Source organism: Oryctolagus cuniculus, chromosome 11 (genome assembly GCF_051225735.1).
Source record: "Oryctolagus cuniculus isolate XC-2025 breed Fujian yellow rabbit chromosome 11, ASM5122573v1, whole genome shotgun sequence".
Taxonomy (NCBI): Eukaryota; Metazoa; Chordata; class Mammalia; order Lagomorpha; family Leporidae; genus Oryctolagus; species Oryctolagus cuniculus.
The window spans coordinates 19865467-19891159 of NC_142877.1; the positions used below are offsets into that span (position 1 = coordinate 19865467).

General features: G+C 49.6%; 1 protein-coding gene across 6 annotated transcripts in view; it reads right to left on the reverse strand.

Moving 5' to 3' along the window:
- Positions 1-2962: 2962 nt before the first annotated feature.
- Positions 2963-25693, reverse strand: part of DHX35 (DEAH-box helicase 35) — a 73855-nt gene continuing 51124 nt past the window's right edge. For 4 of the 6 annotated variants that reach the window (XM_089307110.1, XM_002710767.6, XM_089307112.1 and 1 more), the window contains 9 exons: positions 25563-25617; positions 22691-22786; positions 21488-21582; positions 19719-19796; positions 18191-18320; positions 16437-16518; positions 13451-13522; positions 11479-11590; positions 2963-4141 (listed from right to left, as the gene is read on the reverse strand). In XM_089307110.1, the coding sequence (XP_089163236.1) occupies positions 4097-4141; positions 11479-11590; positions 13451-13522; positions 16437-16518; positions 18191-18320; positions 19719-19796; positions 21488-21582; positions 22691-22786; positions 25563-25617 (765 nt within the window). In that variant the 3' untranslated portion in view covers positions 2963-4096. Of the gene's footprint in view, positions 4142-11478; positions 11591-12380; positions 12504-13450; positions 13523-16436; positions 16519-18190; positions 18321-19718; positions 19797-21487; positions 21583-22690; positions 22787-25562; positions 25618-25693 lie in introns of all 6 variants that reach the window. The other 2 variants (XR_011379898.2, XR_016215850.1) reach the window with 1 other exon arrangement.

Below are 25693 nucleotides of genomic sequence, written 5' to 3' on the forward strand. Positions count from 1 at the left end.
TGCCTTCAGCAGAACCCACAAGTGGGAGAGGAGGCTGCGCGTGCCAGGGAGCCGGGGGCAAGGACGCCGTGGGACTCTGGCCCCACTGAGGCCTGTTGCAACTCGCCCAGTACCACCTGCACATCCACAAACTAACAGCCCGTGATGCACCTCCTCCTCACGCACTGGAGGGAGCAATGATTGAGGCCCCAGGGACGAGCCCTTCCCAGACCAGCTGCCAGGAAATCCCAGCCAGCCACCAGAGGAGCCCACCATAGTCAGAGCATGTGACTGGCTGGTTCCAGCCCCCATGACACAGAAAACAGATTCAACCACATGAAATGCAGTTACCCCCATATACCCCCTATGCCGTTTCACCATGCACTGGCAGGCTAAGGAAAATCCCAGGAGTCATGGGGTTGGAAAACACCTGATGTTGTGGTGAAGTGTGGAAGAATGCGGGGCTGAGGCGCCAACTCGGACCCTCCCAGGAGAGAGACGGGCAGCCCCGCGCTTCACGAGCCCGCTGGGGACCCACAGCTTGGCATTCGCACCCATTTTCCCAAAGTGCTGGTGCCAGATGCTGCTGCCACCAGCTGCCCACGCAGCCTGCTCACAGCCCAGCGGCTCCACGACTCTCTCAACTACTTTTTCTCATTGTGAGTTGGTTTTTTAATTGGGTGACTGATGCAGCATTGTTAGTTTTCCAAGGAAAATATTAAAAAAATAAAACTGACCACTGAGGATCACCATCATTCCCTACAATATTTTAGCACCAAGACAAGATTAAAGGACAGGGGCCCCTGCTGTGGCGTAGTGGCTGAAGCTGCTGCCTGCTGTGCTGGCATCCCATATGGACGCCAGTTCAAGTCCCAGCAGCTCCACTTCTGACCCAGCTCTCTGCTATGGCCTGGCATGGGAGACCCAGAAGCAGCTCCTGGCTCCTGGCTTCAGATCAGTAAAGCTCCAGCCATCAACACCATCTGGGGAGTGAACCAGCAGATGGAAGACCTCTCTCTAACTCTGCCTTTCAAATAAATAAATCTTAAAAAAAAAAAAAAAAAAAAAAAAAAAACTAAAAAAAAAAACTAAAAAAAAAAAAACTAAAGAACCGTCTTTCACACACACACATTTCAGTCTGTTTCACAAAATGCTCATTGAGCTGCGTTCCTGGTTCCTGCAGCAGTCGGGAAGACTCACCGTGGGCCGACTCCGGGGTCTGCTGCCACACCTGCCTGGAGCCGGACTCCGCCCTCCCACACCCACCACAGTGCTGTGGGGAAACCACGAAGGCTGGGAGTGATCCAAGCCCACGAGAGGGGACAGCTAACAGACAACTCTCACTCAAATGGGACATTCCCGAACTCCCAGCCGGGGCCCACCTTCCTCCCCTGGGCTGCAGGTGCTCCGTCACTGATCTGTTCCCCGGGGACTCGCAAGCCCACCACATCCTCAGAACCATCCGAGGAGCTTCTAAAACTACAGGCTCCCAGGTCTCACCTCCAGCACCGGGTCTGGGGGTCATGTGGACAAGAACCTCAGCCTTGTGCCCACCCCCACCCCCCCAGTCTGGTCAGCAGCAAGTGTCCTTGCTCAGGCTGCAAATGACAGTCGCAGCAGTCAGCATCGTGTCCTGGAACACCAAGCGGAACAGGGGTACAAGGCAAGGGAGCGACCCAAAACCAATAAGCAGAGCCTCATCCATGAAGAGGAAGCAGCATGGTGGCAAGTGGTGGTGCCCCAAGGACCCAGCAGTTCATACGGAGCCAGGGGCTCTTCAGGCCTCCCAGGTCACAGCCAAAGTGAAAAGCTTAGCAGGGGGCCAGACAGGGCAGCAGACAGTGAGACCAGCGTGCACTCACGAGGAAACATCCAGTCATGGAACCGCCTTTTCTGGACGCTGCCCTGGCCCCTGGCCCTGCCCCTGCAATTCTTTGCCATTCCGTCGTTCTCCCTGGCCCGTCTCCTTCCTGGGTCATGCATCCTGCAGCTACGCCCCAGCCCTGCGCCATGCACACCACCCAAGGGCTCAACCTGCACTAGCTGACTGGACACAGCAACCCACAGGATGGCCCCCGGGCTCTGGGGATAGCAACGTTCAACCCCCACAAAGGAGCTGCAGAGGGGCAGAGGAGGCAGCAGGGCCCATGTGAGCCATAAACACAGGAGGTGCCCACTGAGGCCCCGGGCAGTGCTGCTGCTGCCTTTCCAGGCCCACCCCCCCCACCCTCTCCTCCTGCGTCAGAGAAGCTAGAGCAGAGCTGAGGGACTCGCTGAGCGATCCTGGGAAACCCTCGGGAAGCCGGAGGGGACTCGGTCCCTAGAACCACATGGGACAAAGCCTTGTGAACTGCCAGGCAACTGGGCCCTGCTGTCAACCGGGCCCTGCTGTCGTGTGTGGGGGTGGCTGCGGGGCCCTCGGGAGACAGAGCCAAACGCTCTCACCTCTCAGGTCCAGGCAGAGCCACCAGCCCCTGCCAAGGATTTGTGGTTCTTCGGGGAGAAACAGGGCCCTCTGTCGTGGAATTTTGTGGCTGTGGCCCTGATGAGGACCCACGTCCACACACGATGGGCTGTAACGTGACGCCAAGACACAACCAGTGGGGCCTGCCCTGGGAGAGGTGGGGCGCAGACGGCACGCCCACGCTCGGGCCCCACAAACACGGAGGAGCAGGGGAAGGCAGCAGCTCCCGTCTGCTCCCCGGCACGTGGTTTGCCCCAGGGTTTTCGGTCTCTGCTCTCACAGTCAGGTGTGGATCCTGCCACCTTCCCCGTCATGCTTCCACAGCACCGTGGCCTTGCAAACTGCTCCTGGGTGCTTTACACAAGATCCCAACGGGGCTGCCAACGTCCAGCATCCCCTTGAGTCGTCCCCTAAACGACGCGCCCTGGGGGGACTAGAATAAGGTCTCGTAGGAATTCAGTTCCGGAGCCTCAGCCTCGGCGCAGGCCCTCAGTCAGGACAGCACAAACCACGCACGCCTCGGACGGCAGGGGTACGTTTACTTCAGGTATAAAGGTTTACTCTTGTTAACAAGTCACCACTACTATTTACATGTTTATAAAATGAAATAAAAATGACATATATGTTTGGTGCCAAAGTGGCACATCAAACTAACACCAGTACAAAAATAAATTTTCAAGCTACATGTTTTTTAAATAAATGGCACTGAAACACAAAGGGGATTGCATGGGTCACATGGCAAAACGCAGCCATCCTCACAGCCAAGCAGCCCTGAGGACAGGCAGAGCAGCGCCCGCTGAAGGCCATGCCCGTGTGTTCTCGCTGAACCCAGGCGCATAAACAAAAGACAAGTAGACAATAGGTGTGTTCCTGAGCTACAGAAGTTTAGAGCATCTAAACTCTAGTGGTTCCCTGCCGTGAGGCCGGAGCTGAGGACTGTCCCGGTGCCCAGCGAGCGGCCCAGGACGCGGGACCATACTCCCGGAGAGCTGAGCCCACGTGTGAAGCTGACACATCCCTGCTATCAAAGACACGCACAGGAGTCCTCTGTCCATAACCAGTCCCCTGCAAGTCCCCGCGGCAGAGACACAGGGACGCGGACAGAGAACACAGGGGCTGCCGGTCTGGGGGACGCCGTGCTCACCAGACACACCCCTTGGTGATTCTGCCGGAAATCCCCAGCAGGCCATGGTCCCGACCTTTCCCAAACACATCCGGTGAACGCCTGGCAACGGCCCCATTCGTCAACAAAGCCGTGGCGCCAGCAGGCCAAACAGAGCCAGTCCAGCAAGCCCTGTCCACCCCACAGCGCCTCGGCCTTCAGAGCCTAACTTTCCTCTCGTTCCCCACAGAGCTGGGCTTGCACTGGGGCTGCCAAGGTGCCACACGGAGTGTGTGAGCAGGCTGCAGGAGCTGGGTGCGGCACAGCCCACTCCCGCTCTTCCTGGGTGTGGTGCCAAGGGATGCCTGCCCATGAAGGAACTCCTCCGGACCCCAGCAAGGAATGCAAATGCTGAGAGGAGCAGGAAGGAAGGGCTCGTGAGCCAGCTGCAGGTTCCACACGAGCCAGTGCCAGCTCTCCGCGCGGGACCAGGGGCAGCAGCCTGGGGGACAGCACGCCAAGCAATGCCTGAGGCTGCCGCTGCGCCCAGTTCACTGGTCCTGGACCTTGGCCCTCTTGGCTTTCAGGGACAGGTGCTGCAAGAGAAGAGACAGCATCAGAGTGGGGTTGGTTAAACAAAGAAGCCAGACTCCTGCATGAATAACCAAACGCAAGCTTCACCCAGTCCACATGTTCTCACTCAGCGCTGTATGTACTCCCCAGGAAAAAGTCGGGAGGGGGTAAGTCCACAGGAGCCCCGGGCCTCCCACAGGCCCCCAGCAGCCCAAGGCCCAGCCCCTCTGATGGAACCAGTTACACAAGCTGCAACAGAGACTCTCCCCTGCCCAGCCCACAGGACAGCGTGGCAGCCCAACGCCTGTGCTCAGGGGACCGCGCCTGAGCTGCAGACCACCTCAGACTTGCTGCAGCCCTGCAACAGTCAAGGAAAAGGAAAAGCAGCCCCTCCTTGGTAACAGGAGACTCTGCCCCCGACTGGGCATCTCGGGGACCAGCCACGGGCAGGAACAGGACAGCTCTGAATGATGCCTTTTCATTTTTCCCAGAAACATCACTCTCTACCATAACAGATGTCACTTAACATTAATGCCACAGGAATCAGGTAACTGGAAAAAGGGATAAAAATAGACCTTACACTCTAAAGCAAAGCCAAAAGTGCGAGAAATTCTAAAATATACATTTGAGGCAGCGAATGCAAACACTGGCTTTTGATTCTTTGTTTTGTTTTGTTTTAGTTTTCTGATTTCCTCCTCTTCTTTTTGGTTTGACTGTATAATTTCCTATGCTTTGTCTTTATTTATTTATTTATTTATTTTTATTTATTTGACAGAGTTAGACAGTGAGAGAGAGACAGAGAGAAAGGTCTTCCTTCCGTTGGTTCACTCCCCAAATGGCTGCTATGGCCGGCACTGCGCCGATCCAAAGCCAGGAGCCAGGTGCTTGTTCCTGGTCTTCCATGCAGGTGCAGGGGCCCAATCACTTGGGCCATCCTCCACTGTCCTCCCGGGCCATAGCAGAGAGCTGGACTGGAAGAGGAGCAACCAGGACTAGAACCCGGCGCCCATATGGGATGCCGGCACCGCAGGCGGAGGATTAACCAAGTGAGCCACAGCACTGGCCCCGGCTATCTATCTGAAGGGCCAGCACTGTGGCATAGCAGGTAAAGCCTCTGCCTGCAATGCTGACATCCCATATGGGTGCTGATTCCTGTCCTAGCTGCTCCATTTCTGGTCCAGCTCCCTGCTAATGTGCCTAGGAAAAGCAGCAGAATATGACCCAAGAGGTTGGGCCCCTGCCACCGACATGGGAGACCTGGAAGAAGCTCCTGGCTCCTGGCTTCAGCCTGCCCCAGCCCCAGCCCCAGCTGTCATGGCCATCTGGGGAGTGAACCAGCAGTTGGAAGATCTCTCTCTCTGTAACTCTTTCAAAAGAAATAAATCTTGAAAAAAAAAAAAAAAAAAAGGCAGAGTGACAAGGAGAAGGGGAGAGACAGAGAAAGCTTCCATCAGCTGGCTCACTCCTCAGACGCCAGCAACAGCTTGGACTCGGCCAGGCTGGGGGTCAGGAACTTCACCGTGGTCTCCAACCTGGGTCGCAGAGGGACCCAACCACTGCCTTGCTAAGTGCATTCCAGGAAGCTGGAATGGAAACAAAGGGTGGTCCGGACTCCAACCTGGAACTCTGATATGAGGTGCAGGTGTCCCAAGCAGTGGCCAACCCCACTGTACACAATGCTTGTTCCTGAACATACATTTGTTATCAAGGACCTCTGCTCGCCAGCTGAGGGATCCCGACGTCCATCCACAACGTAAGCAACGGAGACACCACAGGCACACGCCCTCTCGCAGCAGGACCTCATATGAGGATAGCCACCTCCCACCCCACCCCCAACTACTCAATGCCCAAATGCTGTTTCTCGGCACCCCCCTCCCCACAGCCCAGGACAGCGAGCCCCAAAGCCTGGAGAGCCACAAGCCCCGAGAGAACACGGAACATGAGAGACAGCACCACCAGCACAGCGTGGAAGACGTCCAGGTGGACAGGACCCAAGTCCAAGAAAGCTGCGACGATTCCAATTTGCTACCCAGGGCTGCCTGAGGAAGGACCAGCACAGGTTCTTGCAAGCCAGGTAAGAGGGTTTTCCCAAGAAAACAAAGACACCTCAGCGAATCAGGCACACAGATCTCCGAACGGGCCGCCTGCCTACCCCGTCCACCTGTGGGTCTTGCTGAATGTCGCTGCTTTCTCTCCTCCCTGCACTGCACCTGACGTGACCCCTGTGGCCCACGTCACCATCTACGGTCTTAACTTGGGAATGGGAGCTGACACCACTGTGCCTCTGAGACCATTTTTGGTGCCTGTCTCCAGGAAGAATGTGGAATATAAACACGGCTGACTCTGACCATCTCAGGCCCCCTTATGGGCCTGAGAGAGCAACACTGTGTAGAAGAGCGGTAATGGAAAAGTCACCTCCAGTGCCAGGAACGGAGCAGGGACATCTGTGGGCTGCAAACGGCTGTGAGCCACTGCTCTGTGCTCAACTAAGCAGCCTCTGCCATACATGGGCAGCCAGCAGTGCTAGGGAGAGCGGCCAAGGGATCAGTCTGCAGGCGCGAGCTGACAGCAGCAGTGCCTCTGGACGCTTCAGTTAAGCAGCGCTAAGTTTCTGAGGGCCTTTGGGACCCCAGCTGCTCAATGAGATCACTGCACAAGGTCATGTCCAGAGGTCTTGGCCTCCCTACAAAGTCTACACTCACAGCGGAGGCAATGGGCTGAAAAACAGGCGTCTGAAGAGGGAAAAAAAAATGCAGAAATGTGGGCTTGTCACTCTGTCTCTCCCTCTGTAACTCTGCCTTTCAAATAAATAAATCTTTTAAAAAAAGAAAAGGGGAGGCAGCATTGTGGTGCAGTGGGTTAAGTTGCTGTCCGCATGCTGGTATCCCATGTGAGTGCCGGCTGAGTCCTGGCTGCTCCATTTCTGATCCAACTCCCTGCCAATGTGTTTGGGAAAGCAGCAGCAAATGCCCAAACACTTGGATCCCTGCAAGCCACGTGACAGTCCAAGATGGAGTCCAGGCTCCCAGCTTCAGCCTGGTCCAGCCTCACCCGTTAAGGCCATCTGAGGAGTAAACTCAGCAGATGATCTCTCTCTCTAACTCTGCCTTTCAAATACATTAATTAATTAAAAAAAAAAAAAAGAAATGTGGGTTTATCATTCTCCTCCAACTTCAGAAGCTATCTGTTCTTCAACTTTGTGGGCTTGGCCTAAAGCAACTGCCTCAGCTTCCTGGCTACTTCTATTCCCCTAAAGCCCCCAGGAAGCCAGCCTTCTCCAGCCAAGCCTTCTCTGCCTGCCTCTCGTTACTTTAGCGAGCACCTCTCCCACTGCGCCTCTCTCTCAGCCTCCTGTCTGCACGTGCCTGCAGCTTTCCACGACAAGATCTCCTTTCTCCCTAGTCCATTCTTACCAACCCAATGCAGCAGGGACAATACACTCTGCCTTCTCACCATCTGGGCATCTCATTTCCCGCTGAAAAAAATCTGTGTCTGTATCATAAAGGTTTGAACTGCTTTTGATTTGATCAAATAAGGATTAAATATCGTAAGAAAAGGTTAAAAGGGCAATTGTCTTTGATATTGCTGGAGGCAGGAGAGGTAAGACAACCACTCCACGCACAGGGTCTCAAATTCAGAAGTCTCCACGGGTGCAGCGAGCAGGCTGGGGCTCCGGAGCGTCACCAGTAGCAGGCAGCCCTGCCTCCGCCACGGCTGACGGCCCCCACAGGTTACCAGACTCCACATTGCTTTCAAGAGAAACCGGAGATCCACATGCAACGCTCCCAATTTTTAAATGTGGCAATCGATTCAGACTTTGTTTTCAAACCCCGTGCAGTCCAGATCTAGACCCAAAGGAGTAACCAGTTTCAGACTTTCCTGTCTGCTATAAACAAGGATGAAACCTGGACAACAAAGCCAGAGCAACTTCTTCCAAGCAGAAGGCTAGATCCTTGAATTAGGGAAGCAGGCGAGGGGAGCTCCACATTCGTCCCAGCTCTCCGCCTGGTCTCCACACCTTGGCAAATCCTGAACGGAGAACAGCGATGTGGCTGGACCGAGGACTCAGAGAATGAGAGCTAAGGGCCGCGGAGATAGCAGGAATCAGCAGGGCAGGGCGTCAAAGAGAGAAGCTGCCACAATCTACCCGGCTTGCCCTTCTGTCTCTGGCTGAGTAATGAGCTGCACTGACTCGGGCCCTGACTTGGTAAGGCCAGCAGGGAAGTGTTACGGGGAGTCATTAGTGGAAAAGAAGAGTCTGGAGTTTGCGCAGAGCTAGAGACGCCAGAGATCTAACTTGTCAGGGAGGAGAGACCTCACTGAGTGTTCTAGGTATTTGGCTGGACATCAAAAAGTCCACAGCCTAGCATGTGGCCACTCTAGACCTGCCCTATTAAAGGTCAAAATCAAGACTCAGCAGGCGCATACTGAGGTTCCAGTCAATAACCATCAGAAAAAAGCCGAACATTCTGTAAGAAAACACGACCCAGATTCTCCACACTGTAGCACATAGCATCTATAATATCCATACAGCCAAAAAATCACTGGCCAAGAGAAGTAAACATGTATGACCCATAATGAGGAAGAGAAACAGCTGAGATAAAACAGGCCCAGGATGACAGAGCTGCTGAATCAGTAGAGAAGCCTTTTAAAATAGCTGCCATAGATTGGAAGAAAAATGCATGCAATAAGTGAGCACACAGAATCTAAACAGAGGAAAAGAAAAACCATCAAATGCATACGCTAGAATGGAAAAATCTCTGCAATCAAATGCTCTGCACAGACAACAGCTTGGATGCTGCGGCAGAACTGGCCACTGAGCTTGGAGACACGTCAGGAGAAACTGCACACGGAAGCGCAGACATGTGGGACAAGTGCTCTGACACGTGTCTATCTGGGCTTCCAGGAGAGCAAAGCGATACGGCAGCAGAACAGATTTAACAATAAGTGGTCCTAAATTTCCCAAATACAATTTTTGTTTTGAAAGTTTTATTTATTTGAAAGGCAGAGTGTGCATGGGTGGGTTTGGGGTGGTGGAGGGGAGAGAGAGAGAAAGAAAGAGATGAGAATCTTCAATCTGCTGGTTCACTCCCCGGATGGCCCTAACAGCCAGGGCTGGGCCAGGCCAAAACTAGGAGCCAGGAACGCCATCCTGGTCTCCCACATGAGTGGTAGAGGCCCAATATTTAGGCCATCATCCGCTGCCTTCCCTGGTGCATCAGCAGGGTACCCAGGAATTGAGTCAGCACTCTGGTATGCACTGTAAGTGGTAGTTTGAGCCTCTGTGCTACAATGCCATACCCCTCCCCCAAATACAGTTTTTTAAAAACTCAGGCCAAAAATCCAATATGCTCCATGAGCTCCAATGGGCTAAACACACCAAGAAAAGCACATCAGGGTCAAAATGATGAAAACCAAAAATAAAAAAATTATAAAAGTAACCAGAGGAAAAAAGACTTGGCACTACTGAGAACAACCACAAAAACAGCAGCTGGTATCCCCAGAAACAACTAAGCCCGACAGCCACGGAGGACGCTCTTCAAAGCACTAAACCGAAAAACACACACTCTCAGTCCATTACTGTAGGCAGTAAAAGCATCTTTCAGAAATGAAGCTGAGATACAGATACTTCCAAATAAATGAACGCTCAGAGCCTTGTACTGAAAAAGGCATCAAAGGAGGTTCTTTGGGCAAAGGGGAAAGACATCAGAGAGAAACCTGGATCCACTCAAAGGATGAAGAATGACAGAAATGATAGCTATGTTTTTTTCTCTGTGTCTTAATCTCTTTAAAAGACAACTGCTTAAAATAAAAATGGTAACAACGTATTTAGGGCTCAAGCATGTGCAGAAATAAAACCTACGACACAAAGAATAGCACAAAGACTGAGAAGGGAGACATTAACTACACTACTGCAGGTCACTAACACCATTATATACCAAGCAGCATAACACTGAGGGCCAATCGCAGTGAATTAAAGACGCATTAACCTCTGGAGCAACCACAAAAAAAAAAATTAGAGGTATAAAAAGCCATCAGAAAAAAAGAGAATATTTAAAGAGATTTGATAGTTGAGTTTTTAAAAAAGGGAAGAAAAAGATAAAGACTAAAGTGGATAAGAGAACAAGGTGGAAGACTTAAACCTACTCTTATAATTACCTGAAATACCTGGACTGAACGCTCTGTGGGCTTTAGTTAGCCGGCAAGTTTATGAACTCCCCTGCCAGCTTCCAAACACAAGCCTCCTTTAGGAATGTGCAGCCCGTGGGCCACAAAAGGCCCCTGAATCACCTGGTGTGGCCCTGCCAAGGCGACTGCAGGCAGGACTTGAGATTCAGTACGTCTAGTGGCAGGCTAATTTTTAAGTCGATAATTTTGAATGGCTTATGAATAATGTTAATAAATATTCATATAGCCCTTGGCAAAAAGAAAAGGTTCTCCACCTCTGCTTTAGTTAAAAATCTTGTTAAAAGTATATGGCCCATGGCGCTGTGGCACAGGTTAATGCCCTGGCCTGAAGCGCTGGCATCCCATATGGGCGCCAGTTCTAGTCCTGGCTGCTCCTCTTCAGATCCAGCTCTCTGCTATGGCCTGGGAAAGCAGTAGAAGATGGCCCAAAGTCCTTGGGCTCCTGCACCATGTGGGAGACCCAGAAGAAGTTCTTGGCTCCTGGCTTCGGATTGGCGCAGCTCCAGCCGTTGTGGCCAATTGGGGAGTGAACCATCGGATGGAAGACCTCTCTCTCTCTCTGCCTCTCCTCTCTCTGTTAACTCTGAGTTTCAAATAATAAATAAATCTTTAAAAAAAAAAAAATATATGTCCCTTTCTTTTTTGGGCAATAAGTTGACCATTTTTGGTACAAATGAAGAAAACAAACTTATGAATCTGCTCTATAATCTCTGCCCCACTCACCCTCACGCGGGCCAGCTGTGGGAGAAGTGTGCATGGAACACTGGCGTTCAGCCGCCCCCACCAGTGGGTTTAACTTGCACACCTGTGCAGTCTCTCTGAGGCAAACATCAGAGCATCTGTGCCATTTCTTGTGCACGTGCGTCTAAAACGTGGTACATTTTCTTCAGAAATTATGTAGAAGAGCAAAGAGAGACAGGAAGAGCTAGAGATGAAGTTTCTTTTTCTTTTTTTTCTCACGGAGTTGGAGCGCTGTATTTTTAATTGGACTTCGCTATGAAGCAAATGATAGTGTGCTTTCACCCACAATGTTTTGGCGTATAGTAATGGCTTTTCTACTCCGTTAGCTCATGGGTGCAGTGGGAGACTGCAGGAAAATTTAGGGCACTGAATTGGAAAATAAATGTATATTTAAAGAAGAGTTTGGGAGACAGGCTATGTTCATTCCTACCGTTCCTTGTTGATAAAAGTGTGGAGCCAGCTCCAACAGCCATGCAGACTCAATGGCAGTCACATCTCTCATATAATACTTGGAGGTTTGTATAACTTCATTGTAGAGAACCCTGAAACAAAACGAAACACGAGCTAATTTCCAATCATTTCCAATGACAGTCAAGGAATGATAATTAGAGATAGTTTGGTTTTTTAATTTTTTTTTTTTTTGGAAAGCCAGGAACTTCATCCTGATCTCCCACGTGGGTGGCAGGGATCCAAGCACTCAGGCTGTCATCTACTGCCTTCCCAGGTGCGCAAGCAGGAAGCTGGATCAGCAGAGGAGTAGTCACAAATCAGACACAAATCAGCACTCTGATAAGGGATGCCGGCACCCCAGGTGCTGGTTTAACACACTGTGCCACAGCTGCCCGCCTGGATGAGATGATGAGTTATTCCCATAACCTTTAGGAGGTATCTAGGCTGTGTACCAGGCAGTATATACTACATACACCATCTATGTATTCATTTAAGCCTCATGCCCTGGGTGGTGACTAACAGTGTGTCCATTTACAGATAAAACTCTAAGTTATGCACGACTTCTAGCATATGTCAGCCATCAGCAAAGGATCGTTCTCAATTCTTAATCTGCATTTACAGATCTCTGAATGCAACCAATGACTTTATCAGGAAATGAAGAAACAGAAGCAAAGGCTTGTCTGATTCTGAACATGCTGGGAACTGTGAAGAGACATAAAGGAGGGGCTCGTGCTGTGGTGCAGCAGGTAAAACCACCAGGGCCATGTCAGCATCCCACACCAGAGTGCCGGTTCCAGTCCTGGCTACTCCGCTTCCACGCCAGCTCCCTGCTACTGTGTCTGGGAAAGCAGCAGATGATGGCTCAAGTTCTTGGGCCCTTACCATTCATGTGAGAGACCTGCATGGAGTTCCTGCTCCTGGCTTCAGCCTGGTCCAGCCTTGGCCATTGCAGCCATTTCGGGAGTGAACCGGTGGATGGAAGATCTCACTTTCGGTCACTCCTGCCTTTCAAATAAATAAATAAATCTGTTTTTAAAAGAGAGACACAAAGAACATTCTACAGTGATAAAAATATATCTTACATGGCATGTGGGTTACATGGGTGTACACATTTGTCAAAACTCATCCATCACTGTGTATGAATTACACCTTTATTTAAGGAGAAAAATAGACTTCCCTGAGGCTGAGGTAATAGACAACCAAAGAGCCAAAAGTATAATTTCAAATCCTTAGGTTTTAGTAGACAGAAGTTTCTGAGATATCTTAGGCGTCGATTCAGGACAAATCACAACCATGAATGAATCTACCACACCACAGCTGTCCACCTCCTGAAAAACCCAGTGGAAGCAGAGGGCCAAGGCCCTTCTTCACCACCTGAACGGTCTGGATCCACTACAGGCACGCCCCCTTTCTGCAGTCCTTCCTTTAGAGCACCTTGCAAATGGAATAGGAGATGTAAGATACAGCTGAGGGGCCAGTGCTGCAGCACAGTAGGCTAAGCCTCCTCTTGCAGCACCGGCATCCCATATGGGTGCCGGTTTGTATCCCGGGTACCCCTCTTCCCATCAAGCTCTCTGCTTGTGGCCTGGGAAGGCAGTGGAAGACGGCCCAAGTCTTTGGGTCCCTGCACCTGCGTGGGAGACCCAGAAGAATCTCCTGGCTCATGGCTTCAGACTGGCTTACCTCCAGCCATTGCGGCCATTTGGGGAATAAACCACTGGATGAAAGACCTTTCTCTCTGTCTTTCCCTCCCTCTGTCTGTAACTTTACCTCTCAAATATATAAATAGATCTTAAAAAAAAAAATAGAGCAGAAACGCTACAAACAATTCAGTATGACAAAGTGAACAAACGTGAACCCAGAGGCTGAATTCCAGGTCTGTGCCAGGCCTGGGTGACCCAGAGGTAAGGAAGAGGCCTTGTCACCAGGCTCAAGGGCAGGAGGGGCCTTACCATCGAGGCGGCTTCTCTGCATAGAGGACTGACGCAGGGTGGATGTGCAGCTCATGGCCATCGCGGATAGTCCTGAAAAAACAGGAGACCTCCCTCAGAGAACCATCCTACACACTTATGGCAGACAGTCCCACTGCCAAAAATGCATGCTGCTTAAACTTCACACGAACAAAACAATTCTCTCCATTCTCTCTTGTGAACTTTCTCGGCTCTCCCCAGCTACCACTCCAGAAGTCAGAAATAAAGCTAAAAAAAAAAAAAAAAAAAAGAAAGAAAAGAAAAGCCTCATGTGGGCACTCAGAAACAACATTTAGAAACACAGGGCTCAGCCAGGGTTCATCGTTATCTTCTGCATGCTCCCTTTCCAAACAATGTCCTCCAGGACAGACTTGGCACACATGACTCCTCTACATGCTGTTCTACTAAGGATAAAAAACACAGGGAGTGGGGGCAACAGTGGGAAAGAAGAAAGGCGCTCAACCTTGGACTACTAATTTCTCTCAAAGAGTATTTCCAATTTACCGAGCACACAGCCATCAGTGAGGTCAGGTCACAAGGGAGCCCCAGACCAGGAGGCTGCTGCTCACCAGCGCAGTGCACCGGCTGCAGCGCGCTGGCTGCGCCTGTGTGTGCCAGGGAGCTGTCTGCTGAGCAAGTGCTTCCGGCAACACGCCTGGTCCCGGCTGCCCTGCTAGCTGGTAGTGAGCTGATCCACGTCGAATGCTGTCTCATCTTTTTGAGGACACTTAGCAAAGGATGTTTTAAACTTCAGAGAAGTTCCTCATTTACACTCTCAGGAAAGTGGGAGCAATCGCAATGGCATAGCAGCAGGGCTCACCAGGGAAGATCTTAGGTCTCCCCTCCACGTTGAAGAGCCACCTCAGCATGGACAACAGAGCAGGGAGGGGCGACAAAATGAAGACACTGACAGCGACAACACTACCTGGACTAACAACAGAACACACCAGGGACACACACAGAGGCCATGCTATCAAGCAGTCAGCCACAGGACACTACACGGAGCAGATCGCTGCCTAAGTTAGAAAATGCTCACTGCAACTCTGAATTTGGTAACAGAAGCCCAGAGTCCAGGACAGTACCCTGGCTAATCTCAAGGTAACAGGACTCTGAAGGGGAAAAGCCAACGGCAAAATAATATATGGAAGAAATCCAAACCAGGGCTGGGGAGAGGGCCCTTCGATAGTTCTTTAAAAGAACAGGAAATACTAATAGCTGCACTTTAAACAGGCTACAGTGAGGTTAGGAGACTAAAACAAGTCTGGGGACAGAAGAGACCAGAAGTCACAATTCAAAGATGCAGAATGATTGGTGCTAAGTAATGCTTTCATTTCTACTGGACTTGAATACGCTAAAAGCTATTAGGCAGACTTCAACAATCAGTGACTTTCTGTGCTTAGCTGACAGAACAGGCAGTAATGGGCTGTAGACTGGAGCAGGCGCCACACCTAGCACATGAAGAAACACTTGCCAACCTCCAAAGACACCAAATTTGACCACAACATCCTGGCGTAGGTGCTGACAACAGCCCTGTATCTCTCTGAAGACATAGTGAACCACCTATAGTAAAAGTAACTTCTCTGGGAAACATCATCCTTAACGCTTTCTTCCAATCTTATTATTCTGTTAGAATGGAAACATTACCAGTCTCTGGTTGGTAATTCTCATCTTTCTGAAACATGCACCACAACACATGGATGGGCTGAATATTTTGGGGACCATTTCTGGAGTTAAGATAATGTGCATAAAACTACATAGCGGGCCGGCGCCGCGGCTTACTAGGCTAATCCTCCGCCTAGCGGCGCCGGCACACCGGGTTCTAGTCCCGGTCGGGGCGCTGGATTCTGTCCCGGTTGCCCCTCTTCCAGGCCAGCCCTCTGCTGTGGCCAGGGAGTGCAGTGGAGGATGGCCCAGGTGCTTGGGCCCTGCACCCCATGGGAGACCAGGAAAAGCACCTGGCTCCTGGCTCCTGCCATCGGATCAGCGCGGTGCGCCGGCCGCAGCGCGCCAGCCGCGGCGGCCATTGGAGGGTGAACCAACGGCAAAAGGAAGACCTTTCTCTCTGTCTCTCTCTCTCACTGTCCACTCTGCCTGTCAAAAAAAAAAAAAAAAAAAAAAAAAAAAAAAAAAAACTACATAGCGGCCAGCACCATGGCTCACTAGGCTAATCCTCCACCTTGCAGCACCAGCACACCGGGTTCTAGTCCCGGTTGGGGCACCAGATTCTGTCCCGGTTACCCCTCTTCCAGGCCAGCTCTCTGCTGTGGCCAGGAAGTGCAGTGGAGGATGGCCCAAGTCCTTGGGCCCTGCACCCCATGGGAGACCAGAAGAAGCACCTGGCTCCTGGCTTCGCATCAGCACAGTGCACCAGCTGCAGTGCGCCGGCCGCGGCGGCCATTGGAGGGTGAACCAACGGCAAAGGAAGACCTTTCTCTCTGTCTCTCTCTCATTGTCCACTCTGCCTGTCAAAACAAAAACAAAAACAAAAACAAAAAAAAACAAAAAAAAAAACTACATAGCTAACCTCAACTCCATTCTGGAAGGAGCATGAAATAAACTTAAAATATTTAATCAATGTCTCTTCTATTCCTGCATCAGCTTTATTCAAGGTTTGAGTCATTTTAAGATTTCACTTTTAGGGACCAGCATTGTGGCACAGCAGGTTAGGCTTCCGCCTGTGATGCTGGCATCCTACATGGGCACTGGTTGGTTCGGGTCCCAGATGCACAACATCCGACCCAGCTCCTTACTAATGCACCTGGGAAAGCATCAGAAGATGACCCCAAGTGCTTAGGCCCCTGCACTGACACGGGAAGCTCTGGGCTCCTGGCTTTGGCCTGGCCCAGCCCTGGCTGTTGCAACCATTTGGGGAGTGAACCAGCAGATGGAAGATCTCTGCCATAAAAAAGATGTCTGCCGTAAAAAAGATTTCACCTTCAACAAATGACTCCACAAAGCACGGTGTTACCTGTAAGCTCCAGTAGAATGGAACCTGGCTGCATTTGCAAAGAATCCCGAGACAATGCACCTCAGCACTGGATCAGGGTCACCTACATGGGCAGCAAACAGAGTGATGCATGAGACCCGTGCCTGCCCAACGCTCTGTGTGCTCCGCCTGTGCTGTGCTGTGCTGTGTAGGACCCAGTGCCAGCTCTACCCCAGACCACTCCAAGCCACCCGCTGACAGGGCCCCAGCTTGATGCTTCCCAGTGCTGGAGGTCATGTGAGGACGTCCCTCCTCCCACAATTGCTGCTGAGGAAAACAGTGCTGGACTGCTCCTTTAACCTGGGGTTCTCTGATGCCACTGGGCCACAGATGACCAGACCAAGGCTGGGCGCCAGAACCTAAGAGAGCTACGCCACAGACTGCCTGTGGCCTCCAGAACTTATTATTTAGGGGAGCATCTTATAGGAGGAGTAAGACACAAGCTAGAATCTTGATCAATTTTTCTCCAGTTAGCTTCCTCTTTCTAAGTCTGAAACATGGCACAATCACCCAGGTTTCAATTCCTGGTGGGTTTACTCATTCATCAAATATTCACTGAACATCTAACATGCTACTGGCTCCAAGCACTGGTCTCTGTGGGTTCTCCTCGCCTGGCACACTCCTTCCCACTGCTTTCTAATTTAACCAGTCCCTTGACGCTGCACTGGACTTCCACCACCCCCAAGGCCTGCTGCAAGACCCCCAGGCCAGATCCACTGCATCCTTCTCCCCTGTATTCCTGCTACATTTGCCCAGTCTTCTGACTTCTCAAGTGTCCACTAGTTTAACTTCTAGGAGAACTTAGGGTACTGTTCCCTGAGAGCAAAAATCATGCCTTTGTAATTTTGAAATCCCTGCTCTTACTATAAAGACAAAATAAGGCTGTGAAAGAAAACTGCCTGGGTTCAAGTTCTGACTCCACCACACACTTGCTGACCCTTAGCCTCACTTTGCTCTTCTAAAAATGAAGAACAAGAACAAACAGTAAATATTTTACAAGGTTACTATGAGCATTAAACGAATTAATTAATAAAGCACTCAGAACACAGCCTGGCCTCAAGAATGTCAAAACGTCCTACAGGAGCTGAGAAAATGGCTGAGCCATTGAAGCCGGCTGCTAAATGAACAAGCAGACGTGGTACTTCCAAGGGTGGGCTTCTGAGCCACACAGACCTGGGCCCTGTTGATTAACAGCTGTGCTATCCTGAACTTGGGAACGGCAGGTTTGTAAATCAACCATAAAATCATCTGCGCCACCAAGTGGAAGATCAGACCAAAGGGTATTTGCAGAACCCCTGCCACAGTGTAACCTCCTGAGCCCTGGATCAATGGCAGCCACCGTCTCTGTGGGAGGCAGTGACTGACCTCAGAGGCTGCTCCGGCCCTTGTTTTATGAATACCCACCTTTGGAAACCAAACATGAGTCCTACAGAGTAAGCCGCAAATACCACCCACTTAAAAGTGATGTTTCTGGCAAAGGCTACAAGAGAAAATGAACTACAATGTGCAATGACACAATTGTTTACGATTCTTCAGTGTTGTCATGAACTATGAGATCCTGAGGTAAACCAGAATGTACAACTTCACATGCAGCTTTTCACTGATGCTAGCAACTCACTATGAAGGCCGTGCAGGCGCAGAGCCTGCTGTGCCCCAGCCGAGCCCCGCAGGGAGCTTTAAGGAAGGAACCAAGCAGGGGGAGAAGGGGAGTCACCAGCTGGGGAGTTTCTCCTCACCCTCGCTAGACGTCTTGGGCACCTGAAACTTGACCAGAAGCTTTTTCAACTGTTCTCTCACAGTCGCAGCTCGGACGAGACCCTTGTAATTCAGGAAGTGTTCCTGGCACCACTGGGAGTTCTTGTTGTGCTACAGGACAATCCAGACAGGGGAGTCAGAGAAATCCAGAAATGTTCTAGGCAACAGTGCGGACGTAATCATCTTCTCTTCCCTGTTTTCTTGTTCAATGGGACAAGATCTTCAGATCCTAACTGGCTCTCCTCTGCTGCAACTTTTGAAATAGCGTCAACAGCCAGGCTCACTTGCCTGTGACCTCACCCTCGGCACTGAAGGGCACAGGAACTTCCTGACAAGTCATTTTCCATCTTAAACACCTGCAGGAGCTGTAAATGAGCAGAAGGAACCACTTCCCCGCATTCTGTGTAAAGTAGCTCTTGCTCATTGGTGGGCCTCAGTTTATCACTTTATTACACTCCAGGATACGTTCACCAATGCAGAAATAATTTGCAATTTACTATTATTTGTCTCCAAAGTATAATTTTTTTCATCAATAGTGCTTAAATTTTTCCTGCATTCTTAAATATAATCTTTATATCCTGTATTCAATTATTGCTATGGGAATGCATCTCTGAAACTACATTCTAATTTCCCATGAGGGAAAGTGTTTTAAATAAGAAAATACAATGCAGAGAGGGTTTTCCAAGAAGGCAATGTGGAATAATGCAATGGAGCTCCACATCCAGATGCATTCTACTGGCAGACAAAGCTCCAGACTAAAGAAGATGAACTGTGCTTGGGCAAATGACTTCTAACCGATTTCATCTAGAAACCTCAATAAGACAGAAATTTTTTTCTAAAAACTGTTCATTCATTAACTAAACAATATTCCCCAAATCTCTGGCAAAATAAAACTTTAGTATTTTCTCTTTTTCTAAGAAATGAGTACTGAACAACTGAAATATAATACCTTTTCCTTTTTATGAGGTTTACTTTTCCATCATGCTCCTAAGCTTTAGCTCTCTCTTTTTAACAACTGTTAGCAAGAACTTTAAGCTGTATTTCTGCTCATATTTTTACAGGATACTAAGAGCAATCAATAAAAGTTAGGATTGCCTACGACTAAACACGGCACATGAATACGTGAATACACAGATCCCGGCCTGGCTGTCTCCCCACGGCATCTGGGGCAGCTCACAACTTCCATCCCAAGAATACAAGCTGCCCCTGCCCAAGGAGGCAGCAGAGACGCAACAGGACTTCCCCTGTCGGTGCTGCCTTCCTGGCTAATGCACGGGCTTCTGAGACCCTGAGGGGCCTGTTGTCAGGCACCGCGTCTCCAGGCAAGAAGCAGCAACAAAAGGCTCCCCAGAAACAGGACTCACTGATGGACCATGCTGGCAAGAAATCTAACAGGAAAAGACAGGGCTTTGGCCAGTCATTCGTCAAGGGAACTTCTGGGGTCCTTGCTCCCGGAGCATTGGAAGCGGGCAGGTGCGCAGAGGTTCCTGGGGAGCGCGCTGTGCTTACTTTGATAAATGCTTCATACACGTTGAGCATGGTGAGGTGGTCACCCTCCTCCACAGCAAATTTTCGATGCATTCGAATCTAAAAAGAATAAGGTAATAGAAAGAAGCTGACTCTCATGGGAGGCAACACTGCAGGTCGAAGAGCGCGTGGCTGCAGATTCAGAATGACCCGGCTCGCTCCTTCCAGCTCCGCCACATCCTGAAAGACCTCACGCTGATCACCTCACTTCATGGCCTCAGCATAAGTCAGGAAACAAACCCGTCTATCACGGATGCTGTGGATCAGGGTACTTACCTGGCCAGAGAATTTGGTAAATGTTAGTGTTCTCGTCTCCCTCCTTCTCAATCTATGTGGCACCATCTCTTTCAGAAGAACCCCTCCTGGTCCCCAGCAGAACGGAGACTCCGGGAGGGCAGGGCAGAGGGCTGACTGTCTGGCACAGGGGAGACTGAGTTCTCCTAAGCTACTACTGGCTGCATAGTCCATTCAGACCCCATCCTTGAACTTTTCTTTCTGTAAGCCCCTGGCAACGCTTCAGCACCCCCAAGCTGAAGCAGCAGCATATACCATATATATGCAAGTATGCAAACATCCTTGTTGCCTTCAGAATTTCACCTTTGAGCCAAACACCACCTAAGCAGTTAATCGACCTTCCTTCCATCTCTTCATTCACTCGTCCATTCAGAGGTATTTACCAAGCACCCAGTGAACACCAGGCAGTGTTCTAAGCATTTGAGATAGAACAGCGAATAAAACTGGTGGGAAAAAGACAATGAAATAAATGAGTAAAACAAGCAGTGTGTCAGACGATAAGAAGGACTAGAGGAGAAAGAGAAAGCAGGGAGTGGAGATAGGAGGAGGAATTTGCTGCCATTTCAGACAGAGGGGCCAGAAGTTCGCTTTTCTAATCTTTTAAAGTGAAAAAGTGTGTTTGTCTGCTCTGAGGGGGGATTATTTAAAAATGCCACTTTAAAAAAAAATAGGAAACCAGACATCAGTCATGGACGCAGGAAAACCAACCTGCAGCTCCACAACTGTCAGAGATCACAGCAACCCACACAAAAGGCTCTCTGCCCACCGCACACCCAGCTTCGCCCCCTGTGCCTGTGACTGCTGCTTCTCGGGCTCTTCAAACAGGAGCTGCCCCGGAACTCGCCTCCGACCTCCCCCGGCAGCACCCTCACGTCCCTGGCGCTCTCGTGATTCTCCCTGCACAGTCTCTCTGGTGTTCACGCCCCTTCTCAGCACGGACGCCCGTGCTCTCGGCAGGGCCTGGGCATCTCTTCAGCTCAACACCATCCTGACACGGCGTGGTACCCAGAATTGGCCTGCTGTGGTCAGGCACCTGACCCCCTTATGTCTCCAATGTGCCTACCAGGGTGTCTCCCAGAGCAGCCTGAATGACAATTTTCCTGATGGGAACCAAGAAGTCAGTAGTGCAGAGGTTAAGGTCTAGGGCTAAGAAGACTGTGAAAGCCAACTCCTCCCATTCTGGCTGTGCAACCAAGAATGAAGTTACCTAACCTTTCTGTGCCTCCACCTTTAAACTATAGTGACAGGATCTACACCTCCCTGGTTTCTGATGAAGAGAAAATGAAATGATGCATGTAAAATGCTTGGCACAACCTCAGGCACACAGTAAACATGGACGGTGTGAACTGCTACTGTCTGCAGGGCTCTGTCTTCAACAGTTTCTGGGTAGCTTTAACAAGTAAAGCCCAAAGCAAATGACACTGGAATGATTGGCTTGGGGAGAGAGCTGGACTTACTGCGTGAGACTTCTGGTTTGAGGGTACCACAAATACATTCTGGATCTGCATCATGGCCGCAATACTTAGAATTTCCTGAGAACAGCCAAAATTTCCTGTAAAACAAAAACCATGCTTGATGGAAAACAGACACAAAGGAGTGATGCTATCTTCTTTGTACTATACTGTCAACCAAGAACATTTTTATATAGCTTAATTTTTTAAATTTGTAGTTTTGAGTACAAAAATATTTCACCTGGCCAAATGGGATGTCCTGTGTGGGGCGCAATGAACAAAGTCTGAGAAAGGAGCTGCTATTCCACCTGCCATTGCGACACCACAGGGCTCTCACTGCAGGCCAAGGTAGGGGCTGGACTGGCCCTGTCACCAGGCAGCTCAGCTCCACATCTGCTCTCTTAGGCGAACATTCCAGATACTCGGCTTCAGATATGACACTGAAATCTATGCATATGAAGGGTCTTCAAAACATTCATGAAAAATTACTTGTGGTTCTCAAAAATTCTTTGCACCAAAATAATCTTATCCTTTAATTTCATTTTTATTACATTCTTCTTTATTTATTTTTAAAAAGTTTTTATCTATTTATTTGAGAGTTAAAGACAGTGAAAGGGAGAGACAGAGAGAAAGGTCTTCCATCCCCTGGTTCACTCCCCAAATGGCTGCAACGGCTGAAGCTGCACCAATCTGAAGCCAGGAGCCAAGGAGCTTCTTCCGGTTCTCCCACACGGGTGCAGGGGCCCAAGCACTTAGACCATTTCCCACCACTTTCCCAGGCCATAGTAGAGAGCTGGATTGGAAGAAGAGCAGCTGGGACTAGAACCGGCATCCATATGGGATGCGGGCACTGCAGGCAGAGGAATAACTTAGTATGCCACAGCACTGGCCCCAGTTAATTACATCTTTAAGGTAGTCAAATTCAGAGACAAGAAGTGGGATGGTGGCTATTGGGGGCAGGGGAGGAAAGACAGAGTCAGTGCTCAATGGGCTGAGTGCCAGTGGGCAACTCAACAAAAAAGTTCCAGAGACGGATGGTGCTGGTGGCTGCACAACAGTGCAAATGGACTTAGTATCACAGAGCTATACCAGAAAAGAAGTGAAAATGGTAAATTTTATGTTTTCTATTTTTGTACCACAGTATGCCCTCTTGCCCACCTCCTCTAACAACCAAAACACAATCAGTGCGAGCTGTCAGGCTCCACCCACCTGACTCCAGCAGCATTTTAGCAAACATGGGATTCAAAGGAAACTCAGCTATCCTCAGGCCTAGCGGTTCAGTGAGGTGACAGTCTTTGTCCAGACCTGCCGTAAAAACAAAAGAAAACGGAAGCATGTACCATTGTGTAGGAGGACGTACAGCTGCTCAGAGTACAAGATGATGCATGCTAAAAAGAGAACCCCAAAGATGACTTGTGCACTATCAAACTCAGTGACACCAGAGTGCCATCACATTCAAAGAACTATCTGCTGAGCTCTTGGAAACCCAGTCTAAAAGCTTCTATTCTAAGGAAATGCCCTGCAATCTGCAATCTGCTCAATTCCCCAGCCTCACTCTGCTGTTACCACTCCCCAGCCCTGCTCTTCCCAAGGCCCAACAACTACAGAGCCCCAGATACAAAAGCTGTCTTCCTTCCAGCCTGCATCTGCCCTGAACTCCAGGACGCCCACCTGAGACTCCACCACTGCCCCTGCTGCTCCCCGTTCTGGTTCTTCCCCCATGCCCAGGACCATCAGGATGGCACCCTGTGCTTTCTGCTCTCCTCAAACTTCGTGAGCAATGCCCAGCTCTGAACCTAACCCTAGTCCAGACTCCTCTGGTGCCAACACCAGACGCCGTGTTCTGCTGCCGTCTGAGCGCTTTCCTGAGCTGAGCAGCCTCCTTCCGTGTGCTGCCTTCCCTCCTTACCTCTCGACCACTTGGGTTCCCAAGACTCCTAAGATGTAAACTGCGGTCAGACTGATGAAAACAAGTGTCGAGGAACTCAGGGGAGGATGGAAAAACTCACTTCTCCTCTGCTCCAATACAATCACCTCTTTAAAGGTGAAATGAAGTTTAATTGGAGATTTAGAAGAATAGGGAATACCTTAAATTTTATTCTGTTTGGAGGAAAATTAGTTCAAATGAAAAACTCCAATACAGACAATGTTCTCTCGCCCTCATTACAGATTATCCCAGGAAAACTTGCATCCAAATGCCTACTGTGTGCTTGAGAACAGGGGAGACACCTGTGTCAGCACAGTCCGGGCAGATCTCCTGCAGGCCCAGCTAAGGCTGCTGCATCACTGGACATCTCTGCAATCAGTGACTGGCTATTGCTTCACGGAGAGGACTCCCACCTCACCCACACGTAGGGAACTAACTCACAGTGGTGCGTGTGCCCACACACAGAGTAATTCCACATGGGACACAGACCCTGAATATAAGAGCCAAAGCTATAAAATTCTTAAGAAAACCTAAAAGTAAATGTTAATGACCACTGGTTAAGCAATAGTTTCTCAGACACAATACCAAAAGCACAAGTCTCACACACACACATACATGCGCATGTGCACACACAAACTAAACTATACAAAAACTTAAAAACTTTTGTACTAGAAACATCAAGGAAGTGACAAGCCAACCTACAGAAAGGGGAGGAATACTTACAAGTCCCATATGTGATAAGAAATTTGGACACAGAATAAAGAACTCCTCCAACTCCATACAAAAGGATAATATCCCAAATAAAAATGGGCAAAGAGTTTAAATGGACATTTCTCCAAAGAAGATATACACATAGCCAACAGACATGAGAAGGTGCTCAGCATCCGAGTCACCCGAGAAATGTAAACCAAAGCCAGGAGATACCACTTCCCCGCTACCAGGATGGCTTTTATACAAGAGACAGACAACAGCAGGTGCAGTGACAATGCGGAGAACTGGGACTCACACACTGCTGAGAGGAACATCCACCAAAAGCTTACATGCTTAATACCGCTCACAGCAACATTATTTACATTAACCAAAGAGGGGGGACAACCCAAATGCCCATCAACTAATGAATGGATAAAAATGTGTGACAGATCCCTCCAAGGGAGTATTATTCAGCAACAAAAGAAATGAAGCAGCACACAGGCTACACAATGGACAAACCTTGGAACACGTCAAACCAAAGTGGTGTGTCATACTATGCGATTTAAGTGACATGTCCAGATTGGGAAAATCAGCACAGACAGAAGCAGAGGAACGGCTGCCTGGGGCAAGGGGATGCACGGGGGAACGGCAGCAAGTGCTAAGGGTCCGAGGTTTCTTTTTCTGGGGATAAAGGTGTTCTCTGAGGCTGTGGTTGTGACTACACCAAAAGCCACTAGGTTGTACACTGTAAATGAGTAAATTGTATGATACGTGAATTATACTTTATTTAATAAAGTTTTTAAAGGGGGGAATCAAATCTTACAGAACAAAACTTCTACTGAAACTTATCAATGATGTGGACATTAAATTCACTTATATGCATTATATTCACCATTCACAAAGCGACAGCGCTTCCTGAGGGGATAAACGCAGGATACGATTTTCTCTACCTGAGGGTAAACACTGTTATTTTCAAACAACAAGTGAGCAGAGGTTCCTCCCTAAGATGTTGTCCTTGCCCAAACAATGCTGCAAATTGGTGGCCTACCCATTCCCCATAGGGAACCTCAGGACTGAAATGAAGGGGACCTGGAGAGAGAAACACTGGGCCCCAGATTTCAGGACGTGGTGGGAGACAAGAAAAAAGGTCTGAGGAGGTGGTATCTGATATACTGGGAGGGAATCGTTGGTCTCTGGATGCTGGATGTCTCTTAGGAGTATGGCCTGGGGACAGTCATTAATAGCTACTGATGAACTGCTACACTTTATAGTCATTGTCATAACTGGTCTTCATGTACTGTTAGTCTAATTATGGTTCCAACTTCTTATTTCAATGAAGAGTGTCATTAAGAGGATAATATGTATTGACAGAACCAATGCCCCTTCTGTAGATTACTAAGAGCCTCAGAGTGATGGCAATTCACTACTGTCATACAGAATGGAGTAGGAGAGAAACAGGCGTACCTCCCAGAGCATAGAGTAACTCCAAAGCTTGCACCATCGACTGTGCTGGCGGGGGCTGTAAGAAACATAAAAATCCTCCTCAGGCAAGGGACATAGACACGTGAGCACTTCCCGCTCAAACCCCTCTCCCT